Source organism: Typopeltis vanoorti, chromosome 17 (genome assembly GCF_054136105.1).
Source record: "Typopeltis vanoorti isolate ZY-2024b chromosome 17, IOZ_Tvanoo_1.0, whole genome shotgun sequence".
Taxonomy (NCBI): Eukaryota; Metazoa; Arthropoda; class Arachnida; order Uropygi; family Thelyphonidae; genus Typopeltis; species Typopeltis vanoorti.
The window spans coordinates 14,442,135-14,464,368 of NC_143565.1; the positions used below are offsets into that span (position 1 = coordinate 14,442,135).

At 36.1% G+C, this 22,234-nt stretch overlaps 1 protein-coding gene across 4 annotated transcripts in view; it reads right to left on the reverse strand.

Annotated features, from left to right (window-relative positions):
• LOC150097176 (uncharacterized) overlaps positions 1-22,234 on the reverse strand; it is a 296,897-nt gene that overhangs the window by 88,166 nt on the left and 186,497 nt on the right. For all 4 annotated transcript variants that reach the window (XM_090407105.1, XM_090407107.1, XM_090407104.1 and 1 more), the window contains exon 14: positions 14,020-14,082. In XM_090407105.1, the coding sequence (XP_090263231.1) occupies positions 14,020-14,082 (63 nt within the window). The remainder of the gene's footprint in view (positions 1-14,019; positions 14,083-22,234) is intronic.

Genomic DNA, 22,234 nt, shown 5'->3' on the forward strand with positions numbered 1-22,234 from the left:
ACAGAACTAGCAGGTAGAGATTCTGAAACATTTGTCATCACTAATGACCTTATACAAATTGTTCACATGCCAACCAGAATACCAGGTAACTCGAACCACTCCCCTAACACCCTAGGTCAATTCCTCACCAACGACCCTTCCAAATATACAGTGAATGTAGTGGGCCTCCAAAGCAATGCTGACCACAATCTAGTGCTCATCCCCCCCCCCATGCAACAACACTTACATAGCCACTCCCATACAAAAGTAGATTGGCATTATAACAGTGCCAAGTGGGACTGTTATTTCTATGCATCATACCCATGATTAAACTATTGCTTCTGGCCTTCCAACCCAAACATATGCACCGAACATATCACCAAAGTAATCCTCACTGATATGGAGACATACATTTCCCACACTACCTTGAACTGCCTGCCGTCCTCTAACTAAACCCTGGTTTAGTTCTCCAAAAGACATGCCAAGGCTCTACAAATGAAAAATCAGACATACCATAACTGGCTCACATCAAGAACTCCATCCATTTTTAGTACTTACACTCAAGCTCAAAATAGATGCAAGAAACTATCAATGCTTCTAAAACTGAGTTTGAAAGAGCAAAAAACAGGAAGCTTGCTGCCTGTTCAAACAGCAGTATCTAACTAAAACCTAGTTTTCCAAAAGATGTGCCAAGGCTGTACAAATGAAAAATCAAGTATACCATAACGGGCTCACGTCAAGAACTCCATACACCTTTAGTGCTTATACTAAAGCCTGAAATAGGTGCAAGAAAACTATCAATGCTTTTTAAACAGAGTTCAAAAAAGCAAAAAGCAGGAAGCTTGCTGCCTCTTCAAATGGCAACTGAACTTTCTGGTCTTTTGACAAAAACAACTGGCCATGACTTTTGCTCAACACCATTCCCATCTTTATCACACCCACATGGCTCTATTGCATCATTACTCACAGAAAAAGCCAATCTTCTGGCTTCACACTTTGCTTCCAATGCATGCATAACTAACAATGGTAAATGCCCCCATCCCAGATGCCCAACAGACAATGCCCCTATATCCTTTTGCCAAAAAGACATTAGAAAAATATTGTCCAAATTAGACAAAAAAAAGTCGCCTGGCCCTGATGGTATTCCTCCAACTATCCTGAAGACTTGTGCACAGAACTGACTCTTATCCCATGTTATCTGTATATACTCTCTTACTCCACTGGTATCTATCCCATATCCTGGAAATTAGCCTATGTTCAACTTCAACCCATTCCCAAAAAGGCCAAGAAATAACTGCCATCCAACTACTGTCCTAACTTAATCATCCCAGTCATGTCTAAAGTAATAGAGAAAAGCATCAATTCCCAACTCCTACATTACCTGGTAGGCACCCAGCTAATAAACAACTACCAGTATGGATTCCATCACTACAATCAACAGGAGATCTACACACATATATCACCCATCTCTGGACAAAGACATCTGGTCTGTTTCAGGACTTCTGAAGTTAGATTGCCAGCTTTCTGTCTGGATGCAAACTATGTGTGATGGTAGATGGTTCCTTATCCTCTCAATATTCAACTAATGCCAGGATTCCACAAGGTTCTGTTCTCTCACAAACCCTCTTCCTTCTATATATAAAGGGCCTACTTCATGCAACTTGCAACCCAATACACAGTTTTGCAGATAACAGCACATTACACCCCTTCTTTCATTTGATAAACCTTACTCTACACAATTCACCTCAACCTACAGAGCATCAACCACCACTGCTCTCAATACTGATCTCCAAGCCATCCTCCAACTGGGTTCAGATAACCTCATCAATTTTAATGCTAGTAAAACCCACTTCTGTCTTATTTCTCACAAAAAAAGAACCATTTTCCCCAGCATTATTTTTGATAACATTCAAATTTCCAGACAAGTTGAGATTTCTCTTCTTGGAATTAACTGACATCAAGCTTCTCCTGGCATAAACACATCACAACCTTTGCATCCTCTGCTTCTAAAAAACTAGGGTTTCTCTTTTGCTCAAGAAGTTACTTTACCTCTGAACAACTGTTAACCTTCTACCTAGCTATTGAATACTGCTCTCGCATTTGGAGTGGGGTCCCTAATTGCTCCTTCAAAATGCTTGATTAATACAGAGGAGAGCAATTAGATTGATTAATGACCTATCTCTTATCAACTCACTCCTCCCACTTTCACATGGATGTTTGGTTTCTGCATTATGTGCATTTTTACAAATATTTTGTTGGCAAATGTTCATCTAAAATAGTATCAATAATTTCCCCACTCAGTATTAAGTCTGCTGAAACATATGCAGCTGCCACCCAACATCTCTTCACAGTACACCTTGAAACCTATAGAACAAATTTCTTTTCCTTCTCCTTCATCCCTGCTACTGCTGTATTATGGAACAGTCTTCCCCCTGATGTGTTTCCCAAGGAATACAATATTCAAGTTTTTAAATCAAATGTAAAGAAGTTCCTTCTTTCCCAACCCATATACGGTACTAATGTACTATAGGTTGATCAACCAATCTCTTGTGTAGGGGCTCAATAATAATAATAATAATAAAAATTTAAAAAAAAAAAAAAGTATATAATTAAACTGAACTAGTTCATGCTGCGGATTGTGATGACTTTCAAGTTACGTAAAATAAAATGTTTCAGAATAGTTGACTAATTAATTCAAAATTCATCTGCAGATGCAAAACAAGCTTAAGTTTACAACAGAGGGTGAAAGATGAATAGTATCATCTGATATCATAAATTGGAATTATGTCATATTTCAGAAAGAGCAGTGAGGCATATCTTTGAGAATATCTTCATGCAAGCTAACTTTTGGCAGGAACAAACAGTGTATGAAGGAATGAACTTATTAAGAACACAAGATACTATCTTCTGAAAATAAAACTTTATTACATTCAGAGGCAGCTGCTGTGATCAAATAACTTGATAATAGTGAATGAGATTATGTTTTAAATGAAAAAAAAAAACTATAAATTATGCAAAGAAAATAATATACAGTAAAACCACGTTTTTACATTTCCGCAATTTACATTATCCTGCGATTTATGTCATTTTCCGTTAGTCCTGTCTTAAGACCTATTCTTACGATATATTGTTTTCCCGCCATTAACAACTTGATGTGGACGTTATTTCCCGTGATTTGCGTTTTTTTCTCGGGTGACAATACTGATTTTCAAATCGATTTCTGCGGAAATCTGCGCATTTCTGTTCCCTGATGGTGTTGCTTTTGGCTGCAGTTTCGTTTCTGGTATCACAGTGACTTGCATGCTTTCAGCAGTAATGTAGTGATCAGCGATAGCATGATTTTTCAATCACAGTACGAATTGATATTGCGGAATTTCTGATGCATACTTTCACATGTGAAATTTGCTTTCAAGTTGCGGTGTGGATTATCCATGTTAGTAACATGGAAAAAAAAGACAGAAAATGTATTTCTGTAGAAGAAAAGATGGCAATTCTGCAACGTGTAGATTGGCATGCCGGAACACATGAGCATTAAACAAAAGATCTTGGACTCTCATGTTCAAAGAGGACATACTATCATGTCCTCTTTGAACATGATAGTAAAAAAAACAGGTCAAGCACATTGAACCCAATGCAAAGCAATCTGGCGCTAGGGCAAAAAAAAAACGAAAAGCAAAAACAATCAACAATTAAAGATTTTTTAAATAGATAAATGTAAGTAATTGTAAATTAATTTATTTTCAGTTATTAAATTTTGTAATCTAGTATATAGACTCACATACTAGCAGTAAGTCATCTTTTAGCCTTTTTTTAAATGTTTTTTCATTTCCTGCTTTTTACACTTTTTTCCAGTCCCCTGAAAAGTGTAAAAAAGGGGTTTCACTGTATTTTGAATGCATTAGAAGAAGGCTGAAAATTTAGTCACCATGTCTATGATAACTCACCTGCGGTGAGGGACAAATGGTTTGTTTATTATTATTGCATGAGCACTACATCGGAGTCCTTAAACTCATCATGGAAGACCAAAACGATCAACACAACATCTATCATACCTCTCCTTGAAACTATTAACAAAGTACTCAAATTGACTTAGGCAACCCATTCCACTCAATCGCAACTCTCCAAGCCAAAAATCTACTCCTCATACCCATACTAACAGAACCGGTGCTAGGGTCTTTGCCGCCCGCATGCAATTTCTATCTAAGCGCCCCTGTAATGATCCGAGAGTGTGTGGTTCTTTTACAATAATAAAAATTTTAATTATTTGAAATTTCTTAAATAAATTTTGACAGAATAGACATACATTGATTCGCTAAATGTAATGAACTAGGGGTGTTGACTACGCAGGATAATCGTTAAAAACCCGAATATTCAAAAAATTCTCAAAAGTTAAAGCAAATTTTGATAAAGTCACTTCACTTTAATCGTTGAATATAATGATACAGGGATTATAGCCTTTTCACCGACCCGAATCGCTAACAAAATTAAAATGAATTTTAATTAAAGTTAAAATTTATTTGAACTAAAATTTAAAAAAATTCTTGCATTTTACAAGTTACTAAATTCTTAGTAACCTGTAAAATTTTTTTAATAATTTTTATAAGTGGAACTATCTTTTAAAAGAAACTCAAGATAGATGAAAAAATAAGAGAAGAATTCAGAAATAATTAGAACATTTAATAAGTATTAAAAAAATAATATCTTTACAGAATAACAGAAAATAAATTAAATTACATAAATATACTTGAAATATTTTTTAATTAAAATTTTAGGGTTTTTGATTTCATATTCACAAAATTAGAAACATTTTTCTATTAACGGCAAACTAACAAGCCTTTTTTGTGACATACTTATTCTTAAGTAGACTTTAATCAATTTCAACTTGGAAAAGGAATGTTCACCGTTCGCTACACTAACAGGTAAGGTTAATAGTATTCTTAAAGCAATTGAAAAGTTAGGGAAAGATAAATTATTGGACACAATAAAATTAAGAATATAGAAAAGGTTTTGAATATTTAAATTATCCTTTTGAAAAATATCCCAGAAAGAACATAACTCATCATATAGTTCTACTGCATTTACATCTTTATTGTTGCCGTCCTTCAAGAGAATCCCTAAATCGTCATAATTTTTTCATAAATCTTCATTATTAATTTGTAGTAATCTATATAAAAAATTGAAATTATCATAATATGTTTTTAGTTGTCACAACCTTCTATTAACGAACACATTACAAAGTCTAGAAGTGTATAAAACACATTTACTCTAAATTTACCTTCTGGCGATTGTGGCGTTTCATCATGATGCTCGTAGTCAAATTGTCGTGTCTTCTATCGTCGTCAAACTTCCGTACCAGTTTTAAATTCTTGTTCTCCATCCACCTCTTCACTCAAATAAGAGTGAAGTTCTTTTGCCATTTTTAGAACTTCTTTAAAATTTGTATCTGATCGATACTCTTGTAAGAATATTTTTAAGTTTTCGATAGATTCTAAAGCAAGTGTAATGTTCATATTTTTGTCTTGAAGCATTTTACTCACAGGGTTTATACTGTTAAGTAAATCACGCCAAGTTATAAGAGACCAAACAAACTTGTAGTCCTTTATTTTAGCACATAATGTTTGTACTTCATGCGAGTTTCTTTATTAAAATTTTCAATATTTAAAATTTCAAAAAAGTGCATCGTAAATTTCTCCTAACTGATATCGTAGAGGGCGGATTGGATTGCATTAATTTTACTTTCCCATCGCATTTCTGATGGCTGTTTCAATGTTAAATCTTTTACAAACTTTAAAAGGATTGTCCAATGTTTGTAAGAGAATGAAAAGAAATTGTATATTTCTTGAATAATTGCAAAGAAACAAATTGCATCTGCATTCACTTTGGCTGCATCGTTAATGATTAACTTTAGAGTATGAGCAGCACATGGCACATAAAAAGCTTGAGGATTTTTGTTCAAAAGCAAATTTTGGAGCCCATATTTTTTCCCTTTCATATTTGCCCCATTGTTATACCTTGACCTCGTATGTCTTCAATGGGAATGTTCCATTTTTTCAGTTGTTCCATTCTTGTTGCACATAAGCCACATCCTGTGGAATCTGATATATCTGCAAAACCTAAAAAGTTTTCCCTGATCTTGACAATTCCATTGTCACAGGAAACAAAGCGAATATAATGGTCATTTGTTCTGTTTCACTTGCATGAGGTGTGCAGTCTAAAATTATGGAATAATATTTAGATTTTCGAATTGAAAATAAAATTGTATCCCTGATTGCGTTACTTAAAGTTTCCAATATTTCATTTTTACTGGCTTTACTCAAATACTGTACACTATTGTTTTGTTGTAGGGCCCTTTCAACATGATTTTCCATAACAGGATCAAACTGCGCAAAACAGTTTGACTAATTTTAAAAAATTGCCATTATTCCTTTTATATAATTTATCAGATGATCCACAAAAAGCTAAATTTTGGCTACTAAGGAATTTTATAATTTCAATCAAGCATTCTAAAACACTCCTCCAATGTTTGTTTTCCATTTCATAGATGCTTTGAGTCTGGAAATCAATAGTAGTTTTGTTTTTTAAATTTTTATAAAGTTCCTTCCATTTTAAGAAACTTTTCATGTGAGTTAAACTAGTCTCATGTCTATGCAAAGTTGTACTTACATTTCTCCAATTGTTATAACCATCTACAAGACTACTTGATTCAGTAGGTGCGAAAAGTTTGCAACAAAAGCAAAAAACAGAATTTAAAGTTTTGGAAAAAATGAGCCATGTTCTTGGCATGAGCTCCCCTTTTTCCATTTTTCTATTATAATATGTGTCATCAAATTTATGACCATATGTATCTCTGGGATATATTATATTTTTCTTTTGAACAGGCCCCATTTCAATTAAAACAACTCGTAATTTTTCATCAATATTTCCCCATTCACCTGGATCTTCTAAATTTACAGAGACTAACAATGTGTTAGTTTCGTGGTCAACTACAACTAAACCTTCTCCTAACTGTTTTTCACTTAAATTATGCATCTTGTTATCTTGTTCTTTCATGCAAACTGAATGATGTGTGCACGCTGTTCTTCAACTCTGATTTCTGATGTTCCAAGTTGGTTACAATCTGCATCAGAATATTTTAATATTTTAACAAATTTATTAAGTGCCCCAGTTTGTTTCTTAATATCTGCTTCTTTCGCAGCATGACGCTTACGATTTTGTGCACTGGATAACTTTTTTTAAAATTTTTGATTCCATTTCTATTTTATACCCACAAGAAATTATTACACAACACAACACAGAGACAAAATAATAGTCTGCATTGCACTACTGTCAGTAACCTACTGAGATGCATACCATATGACTGGTTAACTAGCAACAAATGTTTTGTACGAAAATTTGTTTCAGCACATAAAAACCATTCACCGTTTCACTTTAGATATTCAAATATTCGAATATCCAAAAGGTTGCAGATTCAAATCTGCAACCTTTTGGCTGCAGAGCAGATACACTAACCACTGGGTCAACCAAGCCGGCATTCCATAGATCACTCATCATCTTGGCTGCTCACCTCTGAATCTTCTTCACCACGTCCTTATCCCAGAAACCCAGGGAACCATGATTAAGGAAAATAATCTAGATGTGGGCATATCAAAGCCTTATAAAGAGGAATAACAACTTTCTTATCTTTACTTTTTAATGTGTTTTTCAACAGCCAAGTAATCTTATGGACTATCTTAGGAATATGTCCTCTAAACTTAACTCTCTGTCTACAGTTATTCTCTAGCTTCATTTGCTTCCTGAAGTAGTTCCACTGAAGTAGTAAAAAGCTTGTAGTCTGTTTATCCCAAAATGTATAACTCTACATTTCTCAACATTAAACCGATACCCATTATCTTTTGCCATACTTACAGCCTATTTAAATCATCCTGCAAACTTTCCACATTGCCTTGATTAACTATTCCTCTACCTAATTTTACATCATCAGCAAACAACTGAATATTTCCTTTCAGATTATTTTTTTATAGGAAATAATCTGAAAGGAAATATTAATTCATTATTTTTTTATAAATAATGAATTTTTATAAATAATATAAATTATTTCAATAATTTATACACATTCATTTATGTATAAATTAAACAGTGGTCAGAGCACTAAATCTTGCAGCACACCACTAGTCATCTGTTTTTTTTCCTTGATTATGCTACTCCATATACCACTTTTTGATTTCCAGCAGCCACCCCTCTGATCCATATAATCAGTGTATCCATCCCCATTTGTTCTAATTTGCATAACTGAGATCCATGTATTTTGTCAAGTGCCTCTGCAAAATCCAGCAGAATCATCATGTAGCCATTTCCTTTATCTGACTCAGCTGTTACTGTATTATAGAAGTAAGTAAATTACTAAGGCATGACTGACCTTTCACAAAACCATGTTGCCCCTCATGAAGTATAATATTTTTATCCATGCATTCTTGAATTCTCTTTTAGACCAGTTTTTACAGTACTTCTACCATCACTCCTAAGATACTGATTGGTTTATAATTTACTACTGCAGTCCTAGAACATTCCTAATGCAAGGGAATTATTTTACCCTCTTTCCACTCCCTTAGAACTTACCAGAGCTGAGACTTAAATTAGAGAGACTAGTCAGAGGCAATGCTAATTCCCTTGCACATTCTTACAAAACCTGAGCAGATATCCCATCTAATCCCACAGTTGTATTTACTTTGAGATTCTGCAATATCCTAAGAACCTCCAATTCACTCATCTCTGTTTACACATCAGTGTCTGTCACATATGTTACAGTAGTAAACTCACTTGGATAATATACCTTTGCAAAGTGGTCACTAAGAAACTCAACTGTTTTATTTGCTTCTGTCACTTCGTGACCATCATCACTCATTAAGGTTAATCTTCCATAGTCATTCTTCCTCTTACTTGCAATGTAACTAAAAAACTCTTTGAGATTTCCTTCCTTTGGCCTGTTCGGCTAGATTCTTCTGATAATCTGATTTTGTCTTTCTTGCCATGCTGGTCACCTTTTTTACCTGCACCTTGTTCTGTTCATGAATTTTCTGGTCACCATTCTCCTTATATACCCTTCATAGCAGTTTCTTCTAGAGCCACCGTAGCTCAGTCCATATAGACGAAGCCCTTTGGTTGGAAAGACCTGGGTTCAATTCCTGTCCATAATGTGATTAACCTTTATCTGGTCTCTTTCAAATAAAGGTGAGTTAGCCGGTCTCTCATTAGCCAACAACACACACACGGATCTACAGTCATAAAATACATACTTAATACCTCACTAGGAGGGCTCAACCAGTCCTAAGAGATGGTGGAGGAATTGGGGGGGGGGGGATCCCACACAAATAAATAAATAAATGAGTTCATGCTTAATGGTATTACTCATCCATCAACTGTTACCTGATTAACCCTCCTTACATTAAGTATACAAAATTTAATATTGCTTCCTCTAGATGCCTGTCTCCCATGTATTATTAACATCCTTCCCTTGAAGTGTTTATACCATGGCATAGATTTAAGCCTGTCATAATCATCTGCCTTGTAGTTCCACAAATATATCCCTTCTTGATAGAATATTCCTCATGTTTTACAATCTCCCAAGTCAAGACCGCATTTTCACCAACTGGAGGCAGTGTTGTTCAATGGATATGGGACTGTATCACTTTGGTTATGGATGGCTCTTCTGATCCTATGACCAGTTGCAGTACTTTTGCACCCCTAGTCCACTCCATCACATGCTGTATCAAGTACTTATCTGTCAGTACATATATAAATTCCATTTTTTTCCTGCCATGTGATCTTTTTTTCTTTCATTCTATATATCTCCATAGTTGAAGTTCCTCATAATCGCTTGACCTGCAGTCATTGTATTAATTTGCTGATGTATTTCTTCCAGATCACGTGTGGGGACCCCCCCACACACACACTACCACCACCAGCCTGTAGCAACAGCGAACTGTATATTTTGTCTTACTGGTCTTGATAATGTATCCAGAGAAGAAACTAAACATCTTTTGCAAGAACTATTTCTATTGGACTGTATCTCATTATTTAAACATTACATAGAAAATATTTTTTTTTCCATCTGAAAGAAAAATGTTATAAAGAGAAAGAAGGCTTTCTGTTCATAGCAGTAGTCTCACCAGTTTCTCCTCTCTAACAAATTTATTCATAGAGTCCTTTGAAAAACAAGCCCTGGATAAGCAGTATTTAGAAGTGAAAATATGGCTATTTGATGTGGACATTATTGTCTGGTAGGATTCACAAAACTATTGGAAGAATTTACAAGCTGCATAGACTGCATCCCTGTATACTCTGGAAGTGGAAAACAATTTTCTTAGAAGTACTTATAGAAAATATCTCCCTTATTCTGTATACAGAAAATTAACTGACATCAGAAGATACCTTTATGTTACATCTTCTTCTTCTTTTCTTCGAAAAGAAGAAGATGTGGCATAAAGCATTACACTTTAGCTTTTCGAAGCGTTTTAATTGATCTTCATTATGCTACATCTTACGAACACAAAAATTAGGGTTAATTAAAACTCTTTGAAACAGGATGCAGCATCGGAAAGATGAGCCAAGAACTTAAATTCCTCAGTCTTATCTTGTCAGAATAATAAGATGATAATAAACAGTCTCCCAAGAGAACTGCCACTAACCAGTATAACTGAGACTATAAAGGAGCAGTAACTATTCCATATATCCAATATGTACTATACCAAATATCTAAAATACACAGAGACAACAAAACATAATAGCAACCTTCACCCCTCTATGAAAGACCTCAATATTTCACATCCTCTGAAAGCTACTCTTTTTAAGAGACTTGGGGGAAGGGGGTCTCTCAAATCCACTCTTCCTGGGACATGTGCTATGTACGAAATTTGTTTCGATAATAAAATACTGTGAGTTGGCATATTAAAAAGAATTAATAGAATTAGATAAGAATTTAGAAAATTTATAAGTGGGACATTTGGACATATATTAATGGTATAGGGTGTCCCACTTATAAAATTTCCAAATTTTTATCTACTTGCTACTTCAACTAAAAGAATTGCTAAGGATTGTATATAAAAAATACTTTGGATTTTAAAAATAAAATTTCTGATCTTCATTTGGACGCTTAGATATTATCATTACTTTAGATGTCGTATCCTTGTTTACTAATGTTCCTTTATCTGACACCATTCAATTACTTCAACAACAATTTCCTTCAAATATTGTTAAACTAATTAATTTTATAATACATTCTGGTTATTTCTTCTTTAAAAACAAATTATATCAACAAATCGAAGGAACAGCCATGGGCAATCCTGTTTCTCTTACTATTGCCAACTTCTTCATGGAACATTTTGAACAGCGTATTTTTGATAACATTTCACCTACTGTCCAACCACACATGTGAGAACCTTGGATGGCACAGTGCCAAGAGGAGTCAATTCATGTTGAAGGGGAGAAAAGAATAAGGCAATGTATAAATTGGTCACCAACCCACGAAATCACATACTTTATACATAAAATTTTCCAAGTGGTGTTTGTATAAGCAAAAATAGTTACCACTTTAAAAACTAGATTTTCATCAAAGTAAAGCTAATTTTCTGATGTATAATAATAAACACTCATCATTGATTACCCTATTATCAGAATGGATTCACCGTCTTCTTCCATGCACAGAGGTGTCAAGGGGAGGGGGGGTTTAGCATCTGTAATCGGACAGTAGACTGACTCACTAGTTCAGATATGTGGATGATAGCTTTGCAATTTGAAATGGCTCTAACTCTGAGTTACAACAGTTTCTTACTTTATTCCGGGATCCAATTCGCCTTAGAAGAAGTACATAAGCAATTAGCATTTTTAGATCTTTTAATTCTTTGTCAACCAGATGGTAGCCTACACTTTTCAGTTTTTTGGAAGTAGACTCAAGCTATTATATTCACATTGAATCTCATCACCATCCTATTCAAAAGGCTGGAACTATTAAGACTTTAGTGGTGGTAGTGGTGGTTTTTCCTTTCAGTAGTTTCTTACCGTAGGTGGATTTCAGTTTTTCGGAAGTAGACTCATACAGGCTATTATATTCATACTGAATCTCATTACCATCCTATTCAAAAGACTGGAACTATTAAGACTTTAGTGGTGGTGGTTTTCCCTTTCAGTAGTTTTTGATCCTAGGTGACTTTGTAGGCAATGCCTACAAAGTCACCTAGGATCACCTAGATAGAAAGTGTTCCTGGTGAGATTTTTTACAGGGTAGTTCACCATTGCTTCCCCCCTCCCCCATTTTATCTGGGCTTGGCTGCCTGGATTTTATCCAGACTGGCATATGGCTGGGACATATTCATGACTGTAATCTATGTGTGTTCACGGGGCCAGTTTGCCTGTTCTGAGGGATGAAAAACTTGAGTTTCCAGGTGAAAAGAACCATTACCTCCAATGAGACTGGCTAACTCACCTTTTGTCAAAAGAGACCAGATAAAGGTTCCTCGTCACTGAAAAAAATCAAACACAGGTCTTTCCAACCAAAGGGCTTCATCTATACTGACCGAGCTATGGAGGCTCAAGACTTCAGTACATCATGCTAATTCTTTATGTTCTTTGGATGAACTTTCAGAAAAAGAATTATGAATTTCCTTCTGCAATAATGTTAGAGGAATTCTAGAGTGGGATTTTTAGTTATTTGTTATAGCAGGAGATTATAGTATACTGGTGTTTTCTATATTGCATATTGACTGCATCTCTGAATAACTTGATTTTGTAGACTGTATATGTCCACTTGAAGTACAATATATAGTAACATGATGTTGCCTATTTTCAGTATAGAGGCTCTAGCAAAAACAGCCATTACCACTTATGAAGTATCTTCCCAAACTGGTGGAAAGAAATGTCAACTGCATCTTCTAGGAAATAAGTAACTATCACTGCTCAATGCTATGCCACCACATGACTTATTCTTAAAGAGACAATTACAGTCAGCACAATTTTTAAGAATCTACTGGACAGGCCTGATATTTTTTCAATATTTTGAAACAAGTGAGATATCTATTTCAAAGCTATCTTTTGAAACATGTATCTGTTCAAGGTTTTTTAAACAAGTATATATTCAAAGAGGAAGAACTTCCTTCATTTTTGTCTGCTTGTGCTTAATCATGTAGTGCTGTCAGAGTAGCCTGAACACCCCTTGAGGGTACATATCAGGAAACTGGTGCTGAAATTCTCAGGGGGACCTCAAGCAGCTTAGGAAGCAATTCCAAATTTCTTTAAAATTGCCCTATGAAAGAAAATCTCTTTACACCTTTCCTCTGTTTTAGTTCATTTGTGCTGAAATCATCAGGGGGACCCTTAAAACATAAGATACAACTATATTCTAAATCTGCCAGAAACTGATTGAACAATGCGACCTAGAGAATAGCTGTGCAGGAGGAAGAGAAAAGGATACTTTCTGAGTCATTTTTTTAAACTATTTTCAAAGTGTTGCTCTAGTTCTTTCATTAACTGACAATCAAAATTTGGCAAGATGTGTCCTGCTGAACACCTCTGCTGAATAAAAGTGGTGGATTCAAAATATTTAAGCCAGAGCAGCAATAGTTATTACTGCAGGTCTAGCTGGCTGCATATATAGAATCACTACTCTCCAATCAACAAGCTGTGGATTTGAAACTAACTATAGGCATGGATGCTTGTGAATGTCTTTAAGTGGAAGATAAATTTCAACGCCCACTATGAGCACTGTCCTCTATAGGTCTGAATAAGAAGAAAAAATGTCTTGTGTTTAGTCTTCAGAGAGCAGAGTTCCCAGACTATCCAGTCCTCAGTTTGAATCATGTGAAATATCATTCGACTTAACTGATATACAGTAATTAATTCCTAACATTGTGTTGTGATTATAATATATTAAACAACTAACATGAATGATAACCTAAGACTGATAACATAAGAGCTTACAGTTCATTATGCTCTGTGAGTCTGTTATATATAGCCATATTTCCTATGATGAATATTGGATGCATTACATACCTTTTTCTTCATTGATTGGGTTAGTTTAACAATTGCTCCATCAATTTCAGTAATCATTCCTTCCTAAAATAAGCGAATGCCAATATTACATTATAATATTATTCATATATTAAGTATAATTTTAAAATCTTTCTGCAAAACATTAATAAAATATTTCAATTTTTACTTGCAGTAATAGCACACATTTCACAGCCTTGAAAAGTCTGAATGAAAATTGCATACTCTGGATATCATCTATACAGAAGAGTTGAATTTCTAGAAAATTGATGCCCATCTTTAGATATCAGTTTGCGGCAGTTTATTGGATACCTGCTTTCAGAACAGAGTATATATATATATATATATATATATATATATTTTTTTTTTTTTTTTTTTTTTTGATTATCTGCATCAACAAATACAGGGTGTCCATAAATGTGTCCTGAATTTTATGAGGTGAGGGTATATAAGGGTGCCTCTGTAGTGCAGTTGTAGGAATGGCAGGACAGGCACTTTTTAATTGGAAAAGACCCAAGTTTGATTTTTGTCATGATGAGAAGAATCTTTATATTTGCTTTTCCAACTGAAAATGAGTTAGCAATCTCATACACAGGTAGCAGGACTTTTTTTAAGCTCTTCCTATTCTTGTTGTGACACAAGGAATTTTATATGGGCTTTTTTAATTAAAGGTGAGTTAGTTGATCTCATATGGAGCAGGATTTTTTCTTCCTGGAAACTCAAGTTCTTCATCCCACACACACAGAAAAATTGGCCCTACTACACAAGCAATTTACAGACCACAAAATACCAGTAGTGGCAGTATGTGATATTATGTATATCTGATGGATTGTGACATGGTGTGAGATTGATGTTTAAGTAGTACAGGCAGTCAGTTTTGTGGTGGGTATCATCCACAGACCCAAATGACCACTTGGAGGTGTCATATAATAATAATAAAAACTATAACAGACAAGAAATTATATTCATGTTTAAATCCTTTAACTAAGAATAAGAAAAATTGTTATTATAATTATTTTCTTGGCCATCTCCAGCAAGTCAAAGACTCATTATGGAAGGCTAATGCTAATCATTATTCACATGATACCCATCACATTTCTTGAACTACTGCTTAGCAGATTAATGGAAGATGATGGATGGCAACATCTGCAAAGAATTTTCCAGGAAAGTTAAATCTCAAGGATTTTAGCTTCTCAGTGAAGCAAGCTCACTTCAGTCCTATCTAAAGTAATGGAGAAAATCATCAACTCTCAACTCCTAATCTACCTTGAAGGTACCCGGCTATTAAGCGACCACCAGTACGGATTCCGTCAAAGCTGTTCGACAGGAGATCTAATCTCATACATCACCCATCACTGGACAAACGCCATGGAGAAATTCGGTGAATCTCAAGTAGTTGCACTCGATATCTTTAAAGCCTTTGACCGAGTCTGGCACAAAGACTTACTAAACAAACTCTCATCATTTGGACTGCCTCAGGACTTCTGCAGATGGATTACCAGTTTCCTGTCTGGACGAACACTACGTGTAATGGTAGGCGGCTCCCTATCCTCTCACCATTCAACAAATGCTGGGGTCCCACAAGGCTCAGTTCTCTCACCGACCCTCTTCCTTCTATATATCAATGACCTACTTTAGTTGACCTCAAACCCAATACACAGTTTTGCAGATGACAGCACATTACATTCCTCCCTTTCATTTGACAAACTGTACTCTACACAACTCACCTCAACCCACAGAACATCAACCACCACTGCCCTTAATTCTGACCTCCAAGCTATCCGCCAATGGGGCTCAGATAACCTCGTCAACTTCAATGCTAGTAAAACCCAGTTCTGTCTTATTTCTCACAAAAAAGAACCATTTTCCCCAGCATTATTTTTGATAACATTCAAATTCCCAGACAAGATGAGATTTCTCTTCTCGGAATTACCTTGACATCAAGCCTCTCCTGGCATAAACACATCACAACCATTGCATCCTCAGCTTCCAAAAAACTAGGCTTCTTCTTTCGCTCAAGACACTGCTTCACCTCTAAACAACTGTTAACACTATACAAGTCACAAATCTGCCCAGCTCTCAAATACTGCTCTCACATCTGGAGTGGGGCTCCAAAAAAGCTTCCTCAAAATGCTTGACTCAATACAGAGGAGAGCAATTAGACTAATAAATGACCCATCCCTCACCAACTCGCTCTCCCCACTTTCACATAGATGCCTGGTCTCTGCAATCTGTATATTCTATAAATATGTTCATGGGAAATGTTCATCTGAAACAGCATCAATAATTCCCCCACCCTATACTAAGCCCATTGGAACAAGTACAGCTGCCGCCCAACATCCTTTCACAGTACACCTCGAAACCCACAGAACAAATTTCTTTTCCTTCTCATTCATCTCCCTGCTACTGCAGTATTGTGTACCAGTCTTCCCCAGACGTATTTCCCAAGAAATACAACATACAGGCGTTCAAATCTAATGTAAACAAGTTTCTCCTTTTGCAATCCACCACCCATATATGGTACTAGCATACTACAGGTTGACCAGCCAACCTTCTGTATATGGGTCCAACATAAAAAAATTAAAAAAAAAAAGCTGTAATTTCTTACAAACCATGTTGCATTGATTGAATGCTATACATAAACATTTGTTTTCGATTATCTGTAGCTTGATGTTTAAATCTGCATGTGACTCTAAGCAGCTAACCATACATCAGGACTGGCCTGATCAGCATCTTGTATAGGAGTAGTTTAAGTTCCATGGTTAGCTAGCTACATCCATTAAGTAACAAGTATAGCTAAGTTAAGGGGGATAGTAAATCCTGTATTATTTTACAGCCGGGTACGAAACTCGGAGATCGAAATCCATCGAAATCTAAGAGTTTCATGCCGAAGAACTATCGGCGAGTCCAAGCGTAAGTCATCACTTGGGTAGTACAACACTATGGCAACTCGTGTCAAAGGTGGAGCAAGCTCCATCACTATCCTTGATATTTTCTCATAATGTAAAACGCAGCTCCTAGGACTACCCAAGTGATGACTTACGCTTGGACTTGCCGATAGTATAGCTGTCCTATTTGCTTCTGAACAGACATGATTAAGATGCAGCTTGAAGCACAGCCTTTTATCTAGTTGTACCCTTAAGTATTTGGCAATGTTGCCATAATAGGGGTGCCAAAATTATTTCACTCTCTGGGGATAATCGTCTTCTTGTAAATAGCCCTGCAGTGCTCTTATCTGCACTGAAATCAACTTGATATTTTTTGAACCACTGTTCTAGTTCCAAGATTGTGTTTTCCAGTTTTTCAGTTGCTAACCTAGGTCTGAAGAGGCATACCATTATTGCAGTATTATCTAATTATAGGGTTATCATGACTACTGTGCATGAAATGTCAGACACACAGATGCTAAAGAGCAGAAGTGATGACAGGGAGAGCTGGGAGGATGCCTGTTGTGATTTAGCATCCAGATGATCAGATTCCCTGCAGCCACATTCAGAGCTTACAATCAGTGAGGTGGGTGTTTGGTAATGTGACCAGTCCTAGTGGGAATTTGGTCTTCAGAAGATGAAAAAGAAACCCATTATACCATATTTGTCAAATGCTTTGGCAACATCCAGAAAGACTGACTCTGTGTGCTGCTTCTGGTTGTACCCTATGCTGAAGTTTTCCTGACTCTGAGAACTTGTTCAGTGGAGTGGTTCTCCTGGAATTCAAACTGCTCATCAGGGATGAGATTTAATTCTTTAGTGCTTTTATGCAGTTTTGTTAGTACTATCATCTTGACTATTTTTCCTAGGTAGGAGAGTAGGGTGATCAAGCAAGTTTTGGGGAAATTGAGTTGCTTTTACTGTTTTTTGGATTAAGGTTACACTGGCTCCTTTCCACTGTGCTGGAATGTAGTAATATATCTTCATGTTGCATTAGTAATAGCAACAATGTGCATTATGACTTTATGCAGTAGGCGATTGATGAGTTTGTTAGAAATCCCATCTAGGCCTGGTGTTTTCCTATTCTTCAGTTTGGTGATGATTTTGTCTCTCAGCAGAAGATTTTTCCTTGCACCAAATCATCTAAGGCAAATTTTAGGTGATTTGGTGCACAACTGAGGGGGGGGGGGGTCAGCATTTGCTGTGAGTGCTCATGCAGTTGTTGGTGTGGCTTTTTTGTTTCCTTTTTCTGGTTTTTGGATCGGGTTTTCATAGTCTGTGCATATTAGAGTACAACATACTTGGGTGCAAAGTTTAATGATGTACTCTAGATCCACATGTGTTCAGCTTGGACTCCAATGTTTCTCTAGGCTGCAGGCAAAAGGTTCAACTTTGTCTGCATTGTGGAAAACAGACCATTTTCACTATGGATTGTTGGGAGAAACTTATGATCTGTGCATAAAGCTTTGGCCATTTTCAAAGCTTCTAGTCCTCTGTGATTAAGGATCAAAGTTTCGTCTCCCACTGTTGAATTTAATAGTGTTTTAAGTGTTTTCATTTATAGCCTTGATGATCACTTGTTAGTGTTCTGGGGTGAGCATTCTGTGGCATTGGTGCATGGCTCTGTTCTCATCCAGAAGTTGGTTGGAGTTTGTGAATAGCACATCTGCAGTGGAAGTTGTTAATGCAGTTGTTATCAGCTTATCCAAGCTCAAAATTGAGTCAATGACTGGAACTGAGCAGCCAACAAATTCATGTAGAGCAGTCATCAGTTTTGCCCAGTTGACAGCTGGGAGCCAATCTTTTCCATGTTGTGTGCTAAATCAGAGTGGTGTGCAGAGATGAGGTCATCCATCACACCTAATATGTCACTGTGCGCAATATTTTTTAGAATTGTTATGCTAATATTCAAGTCTCCTGCTACTAGCACAACTTGATTTGTGTTCAGAATTTCAACTAAGTCTGTTTCTAGTAGCTGTTTATCTGAAGAGTTATATATATATATATATATATACATACACAGAGAGAGAGAGAGTATATTTTCAGAGGGCCTGCATTCAAAGCCTGGACCTCTACCCACATGATTTCTATGTTGGCAGTGGCAGGATTTATAATATCACTGTGTTCCATATGGCGCTTGACAAGGTGGCCATGCTATTCCCACCGCCACACAATGTGAACCTATCATTGCAGAAACTAACATAGTTCTTGAGCCTTTGGATTGCTGGCTTGTGGAGGTGCATTTTATTTACAAGGACTATCTCAACACCATAGCATATCATAAATTCTTGTAAACAATAAATGTGGCATGACTATAAACATTGTTTATAGCTCCAGGACAATCTGTAGAGTTTGGTCTTCTACATTGTATATCATCAATTAGTAGTAAGAATTGTTTCGTGTGCATCTTAAAAACATACTCATGGCATGCTGGTTATGATTTGTTTTGCTGAACTTGGTTAGCATCTCACCCAAAAGCAGCCTATGTTATAACTTTGCTGAATTTGTTGGGTGCTGAGTTTCAGCTTTATCTGGTGGTTCTCCTCATATGAGGCACATGCTTAGTTGATTTGGTGCACCATTGGGGGATTATTGGCATTTGCTGTGGGTGCACATGCAGTTGTTAGAGTGACTTTTTTATTTCCTTTTTTCTGGTTTTTGGGTGGTCAAGTATTGCTTGCATCTTCTGTAATTGGTAGGAAGTGGTCAAAGTTCAGTTGGCACATTTAGCTGGCTCTATTTTCGATTTTTTACAGGAAGCTGTTGTGTCATTTTTTCCACATTTAATGTAGGAGAATCAATCCTGCAGCAACATCATGAGTGGACAAATTTTTGACAATAGTGGCATTGTCTGGCTGATGTCTTCTGTCATAATGGTTCTGGTTTTATAGCCAGGTTATAGACAGTTTTTAGGTAATAGATCTCTCAGTACTATTTGCTGATTTCCACCAGGACAAGAGGAATGAATTTATCTGCTTGGAGCATATGGCTAACCTTTATTTTAGTCCATGGTTTTAAAGGTCTCTTGTGACTTCTTCAGTAGTTATGAATTCTGTCATAATTCACAGTACCACATTCAAGTTTGTTTTTTTTATTTTCATTTTTAAGAGCAAACGTGTGGTACTGGATGTTTATAATGTCTAAAAATTTAATTAGTATATTAGTGGTGTTCAAAACATTTGATCACATAAAGATTTTTGTTGACTGACAAGAATTTATTCATGTATTCCTCTTAAAATAGCAATTATCGCGAATGCACTTTGTTCAAAATTTGTGTAGTAGAATTTAGAATGTTGCTTGCATTGTAATAACATTACGAAAAGAACATCCATTATTAGAAATAATTTTGCTTGAACAACTCCACATGATGGATTCACAATTCACATCATGTTGTATGCAACCCAATTTCACTCCCACTATTCAACATTTATGAAAAATACATGGTGTATTTAAGCTAGTTAATAGCAGTCACAACAGTAACGTGACCATTTATTATTTTTTATTAACAATACTATAATAAAAGCACAGTTGTCACCTAGGTTATTGCAGTCTGACCTACACTAGATCTGAATGTTGTGAAAAAAATGTTTATTTAAAGGGTTATTCAGCACCTTAAACTGTGCAGTTCCTCTCATCATTTTGGTTCTTCTTTAGGATAACATAGGTAAACAATTAAAAATTTTAAGTAAAAATAAATAAATCAATAAATAATTCTTAAAGTAAAAAAGTCGATTAGAGAAGAATATTTATTTATTAAACAGTAGATCGTGTGTATAAATTAGTGGATGCCACCGGAGTATGCAGTACACAGCTACTGTCGCTAGCTGTATTTGAATCCCCTTGTCCATGTATCTGGATTTTGTAAAATTTATTTTACAGCTTTTTGAGGACTGTCGCAACTGCTGTCCATTATTCCTTAGCTAGTAAGATAACTCAAAGTAACTCTTTCCTTATACTGGTTTGCTTCTGCTTCTTCCATGGGAGTTGAACTTTCAATAGATATTGGTTCCTTGCTTCGTTTTTTTTTTTTCCCTTCTGGCTTAACTGAACTCATTATTCCTCATCTGCTTACAGGGTTAAATTTGAACTGGGGTGAATATAAAGTCTGGTACTGTGATCTGTTGTCAATGTCTAGAATGGTGTTGGCCTCTCAAGCTCAACCTAGAGTTGGTTGGGCCATTTCATCAGCAAAAATTCATAGAACTTTTGAACTGTGTGAATGCCTACAAGGCTAAATTAATGCAAAAGTCATATATTTCCCATGTACAAGCAGTAAAAAGGTGTACCACATTATTAAAATACTCTGGATGCAAGATTGCTGTAAAAAATTTTTTTTCACTTGGTTAGAAAGTAAATTAAATTCGATGAAAAATTATATTCTTGCTTAATCCTTTATTCAAATGTATTATTATTATTACTATTATTACGGGCAACTCCAGGGAGTCATTAGACTCATCGAGGGAGGCCCCAAATCATATTCATCACAACTATTCTACATTCATACAGTATCTATCATACCTCGCCTTAAACTCATTCACTGTCACAGCATCCACCACAGACTCAGGGAGCGCATTCCACTCATTCACTACTCTAAAAGTAAAGAACCCAGCTCTAACACCTTTACTAACCACACTTTTGCCCAGTTTCCATGGATGTCCCCTAGTCCTCCCACAACCAGCCCTGTTCTCAAAAATATCTTCTGAATTAATTTTATAGAAACCCTTCAGTAATTTGAATGTCTCAATCATATCTCCCCTCCTCCGCCTATCAACCAATTTTTGCAACCCACAAATCCTCAACCTGTTCTCATACGTTTCATTCCACAGACCTGCTATCATCTTGGTCACTCGCCTCTGGATCCTCTCCACCTCCTCCCCATCAAGAAGAAACCTAGGTGACCAAATCTGAGCACAGTAGTCGAGACGGGGTCTTATCAAGGCTCAATACAGAGGAACAATAACCTGCTTGTCAACGTATTCTTCAGCAACCAAGTGATTTGATGAGCTGATTTGGCCACTTTTGCAATGTGTCCCCTAAATTTCAATTCCTTCTCCACCAACACTCCTAAATCTCGTGCCTCATCAATTTCCTGGAGCACGGTTCCACCAATGCAGTAAACTGCTGCCAATCTTTTCACCCCAAAATGCATAACCTTACATTTTGCCACATTAAATTGACATCCATTCTCCTTAGCCCAGACCTCCAATCTATCCAAATCATCCTGCAAAATTTTGACGTCATCTGCATTCACTATTGCACTACCCAACTTCGCATCATCCGCAAACAAATGA